This window comes from Nicotiana sylvestris, chromosome 5, assembly GCF_000393655.2.
Source record: "Nicotiana sylvestris chromosome 5, ASM39365v2, whole genome shotgun sequence".
In the NCBI taxonomy this organism is placed as follows: domain Eukaryota; kingdom Viridiplantae; phylum Streptophyta; class Magnoliopsida; order Solanales; family Solanaceae; genus Nicotiana; species Nicotiana sylvestris.
The window spans coordinates 40,650,261-40,661,753 of record NC_091061.1 but is presented as its reverse complement, the minus strand read 5'-3'; the positions used below and the strand labels follow the sequence as shown (position 1 = coordinate 40,661,753).

The 11,493-nt window shown below is 34.5% G+C and overlaps 1 protein-coding gene across 1 annotated transcript; it reads left to right on the top strand.

The window, feature by feature from the left end:
• The first annotated feature begins 9,970 nt into the window (after positions 1–9,970).
• LOC138868547 (uncharacterized) lies at positions 9,971–10,569 on the top strand. Its single transcript, XM_070146101.1, has 2 exons — positions 9,971–10,184; positions 10,259–10,569. Exons 1-2 carry the CDS (start codon positions 9,971–9,973, stop codon positions 10,567–10,569), a joined length of 525 nt encoding a protein of 174 aa, XP_070002202.1.
• Positions 10,570–11,493: the final 924 nt, after the last annotated feature.

Sequence of the window (11,493 nt, the reverse complement as noted above, 5' to 3'; positions counted from 1 at the left end):
ATGCATTGTACTAAAATATTCAACAATAAATATAATAAAATCGCATAAAATAAATATTATTAATAAGTCATAATAAAAATAAAAATAATCTAAAATTATTAAATTGCTAAAATAAGTACAATTAATAAGTACTATAATTTACATGATTAAACACTAAAAAAATATAAGTTCTGCATTTTATCAAACCACGGAAAAACTAAAAAAAATAATAGATATCGAACACTATTGTCATTCCTAGTACAATTGAATTTAATGCCTTTTGTTAATATTAATATTAATTTAATTTTGGTTTGGGATTTATTTGAATTAATAAAATTTATGGACTATAAAACTTATTAGAGCATATAAAAATTATAAGTCCAAGCTTGAAATAACACGTAAAAGATGAAATTATGAAAAGCTTAAGAAATATTTATAAACTACACTACAATAAATAATTTTATGTATTAAATATATTTAGAACTTCTATACATGTAGTGTTGGGTTGGTTTTGTTTCGATTTGACTTTTTTTTAGCAAAAGCCAAACCAAACCAATTATGGTCGCTTTTTTTTTTCCAACACCAAACCAAATCATAGTCAAATTGTTTTTCTCGGTTTGACTCGAATTATTAGTTTGGTGCATTTTTTCGGTTTCCTTTATACCCCTAATTCCAGCAAATTGTATTTTTGAAAATATGCAAAAAAGTTAAAAAATAAAAACAAGTGAAAAGATCAAAGGCAAGGCCTTTGCATTTATAACCAACAAACTTAAGTGGAGACAATGCATACTTCTCTTCTCAGATAAGAATGATTATATCAGATTAAGAGCCTATTTGGCGAAGTTGCCAAAATCTGCTTATTTTGAAAAGTACTTTTTTTCATAAATACTTTTTTTAGAAGTACTTTTGGAAAAAAATAGTTTGTGTTTGGCCAATTCATTTAAGAAGTACTTTTTACAACATTTGGTAAACAAATTGTGTTTGACCAATCTTTCTAAAAGTACTTTTGAGTGTTAAATTACCAAAAAGGATAGTACCAAGGTCTTATAATTCTTTTAAAGAGAAAAATAAACTGAAATATTTATCATAAGAGACTTTTATTATTTTTTATTTTATTTAATTAAAATATAAAACATAAAGTAAACAAACATATTAAAGATTAAATCCTCTCGGCGTATGTTAAGCTGACGTGCGCCGACCAAGCTATGGCTGGAAAGAAGGCTCGCGTACATCCCAGGAAACAACAAATCAGAGTAGATGATAAAATTCCTAAGCTAAATTCCATGGAAAGGACCTCAACAAAGGTTATGGGGTCCATTTTTGGAACTTCAAAGATGCAAGCTAGATCTGGCAATTTCGCACTGATCTACCATGGAGAAGCTTCAGGATCAGCTAGTCAGCAACAGAAGAGAGAAAATCAAAGCCCAATCTCTATGCATGTCGATTTAAGAGAAAACATCACCCCTCCCTCTATTCGTGAAGTTGTTGTTCCATTGAAGAGCAAGGAGCAGGAAAATATAACTCAGGTGCCCCCTCCTGCAATAGCTGCTGCTACTGTTCCATTGATGAACAAGGAACAAAATCCAGCTATAGTGGTTCCTAAGGAGTCTACTTGAGCTGGAATTCTCACAGGTAATAGATCTGCTGCTAATGGTGTGAGTCTGAGTTATATAACTTCGAAAATCATAGAAGGGAACCTAGTGGCTAAGCTTGAGAAAACAGAAATTGAGCAGGGAAATTTGAAATGGAAGTGTGCCTTAATAGTATATATCCTTGGTGAAAAACCTGAATATAACTACATGAAAAGGTACATAAATCAGATGTGGAATATTGCTGCTATGCCAGACGTATGTTACCATGATGAAGGGTATTATATAGTCAGGTTTCATAGTATGAATAATATGAAAGAAATTATATGTGTCGGGACATATTCAGTAAACAATAGGCCATTGATAATGAAACAATGGTCTCCACAGTTTGATTTTGCTGCATAATTCATGATAGATTTACCTCTATGGGTAAGGTTTCCCAAGCTGCCCATGAATTGCTGGAGTGATAATTCTTTGAGTAGAATAGCAAGTACCATTGGAATTCCAATGTTTGTAGACGAGTGTACTGCCAAACAAACGAGAATCTCCTTTGCTAGAATCCTCATTGAAGTAAATGTCATCAAGCCTTTGCCAAGCAAGATACCAGTTATGGATGATTTAGGGGTGATATTTGAGCAAGATGTTAAATATGATTGGAAGCCAGAGTTCTGTGATAAATGCTTAAAAACTGGACATGACTGTGGAAAAATTCCAAACGAAGGAGTTAAACAATACCCTCAGCCTAGAAAGAGGACACCTCCACCAGTAAAACAAATATGGAATGCTAAAGAATCAGCAGTGGCTACCACTGTTGAAGCAAGTCAAAAACAGGTGGACATTTAAGCAAGGAAGTAGAGTGTACTTCTAAGCTAGTAGAAAGCACAAATGATCAGCAGCAAATAAAAGAAGGTGTACAAAGACAGCTAGAAAAAGGGAAAGATTGTAGTGGAGATCAATGGTGTTCCAATGACTTATGCTAAAGTAATTCTGTCACCTGTGAAACAAGGGCCACAACAACAAGCAAGTCTAGCTGTGATAGCTAACTTGAAACCACCTATCACAGGTGGCCAAATTCAACATATATGATGTCCTGGATGGTGTGAAATATAAGAGGTACCAAAAAGAGATACAAACAAAAGGAGTTGTGTACCTATATAAAAGAGAATAACATAAAGTTAATGGGCTTAGTGGAGACTAGAATAAAGAAGGATAAGGTAGAGCAGATAACTCATCTAGTGGCACCAGGTTGGCAGGCAAATTACAATTATGATTATGCACTAAATAAGAGGATTTGGGTTCTATGAGACCCTCAAGATTATGATATGACAGTCCTAGAAAAATCTGCCCAAGTAATACATTGTAGAGTTGTTGGAAGGCAAAATCTAATAAAATGCTTCACGACAGTGGTTTATGGATTCAACACCAATGAGAATAGGAAACCATTATGGCAACAATTGAAAGACTTAGAACCACAGAGCAATATGCCATGGATCATATGGGGAGACTTCCTCTGTCTTAACAATACAAGACATGATTTGTGGCAAGCCAGTTACAAAGAATGAAATACAAGACTTCTCAGAATGTATGTAGTTGTTAAATTTGAATGAGTTACCTTGGAAGGGAAATTTTTACACTTGGTCAAATAAATAACAAGGGGTAGATAAAGTATATAGCAAGATTGATAGAGTCATAGGGAATGATGAATGGTGTTGATACCCAATTTTTGCCTATATATTTTTTATAGACATATATACTTTCAAAATATTTTTTATATACATATATACTTTAAAAATAGCATATATAGGCATATATAAGCATGCACAAGGTCTTTATAATTTTTCTATAATTTTAAAAGGTTTTAAATTGATTTATTTCTTCCTTTTTCACTTATAAAATTTCCAATAATTATCTTTCAAATTATTGTTGTGATAATTTAATCATCTAAATACTATATTAATACCAAAATATTGCTTAAATAGTTTTTTGTGCATTTTTTATAATTGCATTTATATTTTTAAAACTAATTTGCATATAATTGCAATATTAGCCCTATTAATGTATAATTACAGTTATATGCATAAAATTGCTTTTCTATATTTTTAAAATATTAAATATATATTTTAAATCATCTTAGTACACGAAATTATTATTTAGAAATTATCTATTATTTATTATAAATTATATAGTGTTAAATTGGCTATTTAAAACCTAGCCAAATTGCATTTCAATTTTAGCCTCAATTCAACCCAATATCCCAGCCCAATTTTAGATTAAATAACCCGACCCAGGCCCTAAATGCACTTACCCGGCCCAAAACCCATCAGATCCTGGTCGTTGATCTAAAAGATCAACGGCCCTCGTTCATTCTTTCCCTTTTTAATTCTAAACAACCCCCCACCCTAACCATTTCTCTACACACCGCCGCCTAAGATCCTCTCTGCTCAGAAAACACTCTCAACATAACCCTAATCTTCAACCGCCGACCTCCCATCTCCGGCCATCTCCAATGACCTCTCATCGTCTCTTAAGCCTCCAATGGTTTCTCTCATGTCATGTTTGCCTTCTCTAAGGTCCTTAAGGGCCCAAGGCCATGCCGACTTGCATCTAGGCTTCATCACCCACCTGTTCTTGGCTACTCTAGTGTTATTTCAAGAAAAATCATGTTGTATTTGCTACGATCCTTGGGTTTCTAGACAGGTTTCTTCATCTCTATACGGGGTTTTTTCGAAACCCTAATTTCTTTTCTACACCTCCTAGATTTGTACAGATCTAGGATGATTTGAGTTTGTTTCTTTAATGTTTTACACTGCCCTTGAGACTCTTTACAAGAATCGTGGATTTCAAGTATTTTTCACCTTCTTCTAAAAATCTAGGGTTTCAGAACTTCTTTTAAAACCTTGTTTAACTGATTCATTGTGTTTAAACTTCTATTTATTACATATTTTGACTGATTCTATGATTGTTCTACATCTTTAACTCGTCTATGCTGAAAGCCCTAATTTTTTAGATTTCTTCGTTTGGTTCTGCGTATCAGCATGACTGACCGGTTCTCGTTTTTGAGTATTATGTGACCATCTTGCCTTGAATATGTTTCAAATGAGTTTCTTAGCCTAACTTACATCGATTTTAGTTGTTTGTGTTCATCTTAACTGTTCAAGACTTGCCTCTCTCTCATCGAATCAGTATTGTTTAACTTTCGTGCTTGCTAGAGTTATGTGTCGACCTCTGGTTATCCTTGTCTCACTTTGTTTTTATGCTAAACACTGACTCATTACTCTTTCTTTGATTGATTCTGAGTTCCCTGTTTCTTGGCTTGATTTGAAAAGCTTTCCTTTAGACCTCCGATTCTTCCTATTTAAACTTGGCTTATTTGCTTATTCATAGGAACCTATGTTATTCTCCTTAAATCAGTATTATTTCGAGTCCTTGATTCACTGATTTGCTATATGCTGATTCTTGATTATTTTCATATTCTGCAACCTTATTTAGTTTTCTTACCTTATTTGGTTAACCATGTTATTTGTTGATTCTTCACTAACTGTTTCCTTAATTGAACCATTGTGTATTTACCCCTAATTGTCTATTTCGTACCTAATGTCTTACTTGATTTTCTTTCCTTAAAACATGTCATGCTCTTTACCGTTGGTTGATTACCCCTTAATTAAGGGAGTACTTGCATTGATTTGATTCTAATTAGTACATGGTTCCATAATTATTACTGAACTTTGATTCTTGCCTTATTTTCTACCTGTTTTCAAATTATAAGTACCCTGTTTTTTATTAACACAACACACGAACACATTGGTCAAAAACCTCTCTCTCACAGTCAAAGCTTTCTGCTCTCTTTTGTGTTACTTACTACTGTTCTAAGTTAGCCGGCTGCAAGCCAAGGCTAACTATTGGGTTCTCTTTCACTTTGTGTTTACTATCTCTTTATTGGTATGTTCTAATTTCAATTCAAGTCCCAAAACAATATGTTTCTCCTACTACTTCAATTTGTCACGTTTCCAATATGCTTCTATCTATGGTTTTGTTGTTCAATCTGCAACTAACATATCTACTTCACTGTCTTCTTCACTAAATGCTTATGAATATACCCCCTTAGGATTATCCTGCTCCTGAATCCCTTTCTAGTATACCCCAATGTGACTATGTTTCTCTGATTTCTGGCATGCACCTTCCTGTGTAAAGTAGTTGGCTATCTTAAGTCTGTTTGATTCTGTATTAACTCTGAATCCCTTAGAATCCCTTGAACCCCTTTCAAGGCTTCTCTGATTATGTACCTATGTGCATCTGTGCTTGCTATGTGCCTTATACTTACCCCAAATCCCCATTACCCCTGAGTGAATATGTGTACCTATTTGATTCCATGTATTGAAGTGCTGATGAACCTCTTCTGGTTCTGTATTTAGTTTGTTGATTGTTGGTCAACTTACCCTTTTCAAAATTGTCTTATTTAATAACTCCCTATGTTTTTTTTACAAAACTATTTCAAGCAAATCTCTTTTAACACTGTTTTCCTACTAAAACCCCTTTCAAACTATGTCAAGCACTCTCACTCTACTCCTAAATCCCTAGGTTCTGCCCCTTCCAGTATGTATACTGCCTTGGGATCCGTTTGAGATCCCTCTGAACTCTGGCACACTGAGGCTGGCCCTTCCACACTGCACTTACTTAATTTGGTTACAAAGTCTAGGTGTGAGCACTACCCGGGATCCTTGAGATCCTTAGGGAACTCTGACGCACCTAGACAATGATATTGTGTATGAAATTGGCATTGAGGCTATTGGAGGTTTAAAAAATCACTTGGGCCTTCTTCAGGCTCCCTATAATGTGACTTCTTCTTTTTCTTTTATCTATTTATGTAATTCATTCATCTGGGTTGTAATAATTCGTAAACGAATATTGGGGTAATTAGTGAAAAAAGGGTGGGTAGTTACACATTTGTGGGGTAATATGGGTAGAAACCATGCCTATAGGATTTTATACTTGCTATGTTTGCCTTACCATGTTAGAAATCATTCCTATAGGTTTCAAGTGGTTCCGATAATAGAAATCATGTCTATAGGTTTTAAAATCAACTTCAAGTAGATACCATGTCTATAGAATGTGATCCAGTTCAACTTCTATTATAACGGGTAATTACATTTGTTTTCATTAAATATCATGCCTACAAGTTTCTAACATCCGCTCTTAACAACTAGATATCATTCTAATAGGGAACAACATCAGAAAATCTGCCTATAAATCTAAAATCAGTTTAGTTCAAATAAGTCAGTTCAATTCCTGTTAGTTCACTTCGAAACTGGTCTAATCAGTGGTTTGTTTTCCTTAAATGAATTCTTTCGAATACTGCCCTAATTTACTATTAGAAAGCATGCCTATAGGAATTCAAGAGTCCGTTTTTAAAATCTGCCCACTGCTTTACTATATCAACGTAGTTATGCTCTTAGGACATCACTATTCTGCGTTTAGGCAAGCCTATAGGGCGATTTTAAATTCTGCAACTCTGAAACTGTTTCTACTACTTGAAGTTGTTCAGATTTAACAGGTCTAATCAGTAGGCAAGTTAAATAGGATCCTTCACATATTGGCCTAATTCAGTACTTTATAACCTCTGCTCACTTAGATATCATGTTCTAGGATTTGTTTTCTTAAATGTTTAAATATTATTTGAAGACGTGCACTTATGTGATATGCTTGAGGAGGTAACTGTGAGCCTCTAACTTGATTTATATGCAGTCCTAAATTGTTCTTGCATGTCGCCTAGAATTTTCTCCTTTTAAGCACCTTAGGGGTTGTCTAAAACTGCCTAGCTTTTGAGGTCCTAAAAAATCTCCAGGACCACAAGGAAGGGACGGGTAGTGCACGCGTAGGACATTGTCAAGGGTATTAGAATGCTTTAGGCTATGACCAAGGGGAGGGACTTGGGTAGAACAGAATATGATGACTACGCACTAATGTCACGTGTAGCCGCTCATTGAGAAGTGTTTACCAGACATTGCGTGGGGTGATCTTGTAGGCTAACCAACCTAGGACCCCTCTTTCCCAAATTCCCTTTGCTTAAAAACTTTACTTTCTTTTTATGCGCACAACTTGTTCAAATTCTGTGTTTTATTATTTGAGTCATACAATGCCAACATGCTTTATTTGTTTCAACTACTTATATGTTAAAGGACTAATTTATAAATATAAATTCGGTCGGGGACCCACAGTAGTGGACTAAGAGGGGTTCCTAACACCTTCCCCTCAAGGTTATTTCGAGTCCTCACCCTAAAGCTCTGGTAATGCAAACCAATCCAAGAGTTAATCGCTTTAGGTGCCCTAACGCACCATAATTCGTTAGGTGGTGACTCTTCAGTATACCCAATTCCCAAAAGAAAATGAGTTATTACCCCCCATAAATATCGAAAACCCGGACATTTTCCTCCCCGTAAAAGAGGAGGGAGAAAAAGGGGGGATGACAAATGGATGCAGACTTATGGGCACATGGAGGTTGATTACAGGCTACCATTCATATCAGATCATGCTCCCATGGTTACAACAATAAGGAGATTAGAACCAGGTAGAAAGATTCCTTTTAGATTCTTTAATGTATGGGCTGATCATCCAAAATTCATGACACTGATAGAAGAGACATGGAAAGAGTACTATAATTCTGATCCTATGAAGAATATTTGGCAGAAGCTAAAGGTTTAAATGCCATTACTGAAGCATCTTAACAACTCAGAATTCAATGGTATCAAAGAAAGACTGGAACTAGCAAGAGACCAACTACAGGGGATTCAAGCTCAAATGTCAACTTGTTATTCAGATGATCTAGCTACTGAGGAAAAACAAACCTTAGAGAAGCTGGAAAAATAGTCATTAATAGAAGAAAACATTCTCCAACAAAAAGCTCGGACAAAATGGATAAGGTTAGGATACGCAAATTCTAAGTACTTTTCAGCAATTATGAAGGAAAGAAGACAAAGAAAAGTCATCACAGAGTTAGTTTATGGCTTTGGGGATAAAATAACTGATCAGCAGCAGATACAAGCAGAGATCATTAATTTTTACAAATCCTTGATGGGCTCAATTGTAAGTCAATTACCTACAGTAAATAAACAAGTAATGAAGAATGGACCAGTACTCAATCATATGTAGCAGATCAACTTATGTGCTGAGGTCACTGATCAAGAATTTTATGAAGGATTGTGTGCTATTGGAGATAATAAAGCACCAGGGGTAGATGGATATAATGCTTTGTTCTTCAAAAAAAGTTGGTCTATCATAAGCTCAAAAATATGCCAAGCAGTAAAGGGATTCTTTTATACATGGAAGTTATACAGAGCAGTCAATTGTACAACTATTACAATTATCCCTAAAGTTCGTAACCCCTCAAGCATCAAAGAATATAGGCCAATAGCCTGTTGTACTGTTTTATATAAGCTCATTGCCAAGATTCTAGCCAACAGAATTCAGAAAGTAATTGCTACTATTATATCAGATACACAGGCAGGATTCATTCCAAGTAGAAAGGTGGTAGACAATGTTATACTTGCTCATGAATTGGTCAAAGCTTATTCAAGGAAGAACATTTCATCAAGATGCCTCATCAAAGTGGATATTCAAAAGGCCTATGACACAGTGGATTGGAGATATCTGCACCAAATGCTAGAAGAATTGGGTTTCCCTACTATGTTCATTAGATGGGTTATGAAATGTGTTTCAACAGCAAACTACACTGTACTCATTAATGGAGAAACAACTAGACCTTTTGATGCAGCTAGAGGATTGAGACAAGGGGACCCAATGTCCCCCTTTTTGTTTGCTATAGCAATGGAGTACCTTAGCAGAAACTTGAAGAATTTGAAGCTGGAAAAAACTTTTCACTTTCATCCTATGTGTTCAAGGCTAGATATAACTCACTTGAGTTTTGCGGATGATCTCTTGCTTTTTGCAAGGGGAGATGCTACATCAGTTGCATTGATGCATGATAGATTCCTGATATTCTCAGCAACATCTGGGCTTAAAGCTAATCTAGCTAAAATCTCTATTTACTATGGAGGAGTTAACTTGGAGTTACAAAAAGAGATACAACACAAGCTTGGTTATAGCCAAGGTTCATTGCCTTTCAAATACCTTGGCATACCACTAGATACAAAGAAGCTTTCAGTTATGCAATGGCAGCCACTTATTGAAAAAATAGTGGCTAGAATATCATCTTGGACAACAAAGAAACTATCTTATGCAGGCAGAATTCAGTTGGTACAGCATGTTATCTTTGGTATTCAAGCTTATTGGGCTCAGATCTTCATCATCTCAGCTAAAGTTGTTAAAACAATAGAATCTTATTGCAGAAGCTATGTATGATCAAGAGAAAATGTAATTACTAAAAAATCTTTGGTGTCATGGGAAAAATGTGTGCACCTAAAGCTACAGGGAGACTCAACTTGATCAACTTAGTAATATGGAACAAGGCAGCAATCACAAAAGCAAGTTGGGAGTTGGCAAACAAGAAGGACAAACTGTGGATCAAATGGATCTATAGTTATTATATAAAAGATCAATCCTTTGCCAATATGGAAGCACCAAAACAGGCTTCTTGGATGAGGAAAATATTTGGAGCAAGAGGTAATATGGAAAGTATCACAACAATCAAGTTAATCAGAAGATAGTGATTAAGCAAGTCTACTTGAAGATGTTAGGTGAGTTGCCAAAGATTACATGGAAAGACCTAATGTACCAGAACCAAGCTAGACCAAAAGCAATCTTCACAATGTGGTTGTTAATGCATGAAAGGCTACTTACTACTGACAGGTTGAAGAAATGGAAAGTGCAAGTGGATGAGACATGTTGTTTTTGCAATCAAGCACTGGAAACAAGAGAGCATATCTTTGCAGAATGCTCATATGGCATAAACATGTGGTGCAGGCTCATGAAATGGTTACAAATTCAACCAATCATATTTTCATGGTCAGAATGGCAAAATTGGACAATACATAAGACAAAAGGGTGATCTCAAATGGTCAGAATCCTCAAAATGGTATTTGCAGAATACACACACACGTTGTGGATTGAAAGAAATACAAGAATATTTGAGAAAAAAGCAACAACATGGGATATTCTTGCAAGGAGAGCAGTATGCATGTGCAATATTAGAGCTGAGGGATATACTTGTGTCTTATTAACAAAATATAATTATTGAGTAGGTAGTCAGATAGAAATCATATAGAAGATATTAGAATATAGTATGATAGAGAGTCAGTTGGGTTTTTTTTCTAGTAAGGAAGTCAGGTTGAGAAGACCTATTGCTTTATAAATATTTACTTTTGTGGTTATACAATGATTTAATTACCAAAAAAAACATATTAAAGATTTAAATTAATTTTACATATATAGTTATACCAAAGTATATATTATTATCTAGTATAATTACTTATTATTACATCATGATTTGAATAAGCAAAATACGGCATTCGGTATGAATTAGAAGTCTATTCCACAAATTACTATATATTGATAATCTACCATGAAATCATAAATAAAGTCACTCACACATGATAATATTTCTCAACAGTTTCATCTTTACGTCTATCACACAAAGCTCCATATTAGTAGAAGACTTGCCTTGCATTTCTAAAGGAATATCCGAAGGCCCAACTCCTTCCACAATCTCTACAGTAATATCTTCATTAGCATAATAACTGAATTCCTTATCGGTAGAAGAATGTCATCGAATGAAATTATGTATAGCCATGATAATTGTAACTAGATGATTCTAAGTGTCAAACTTGAAAGATGGCATTGAGAGTAAAATAGAAATAATTTTAAATATATAAAAATAAATTTTTTTGTAAAAAAAAAAATAGTTAAGTATGTTGAAATTCAAATTCAAAAAGAATAATTAGTTATTAACAACACATAATGTATAATTTAATTT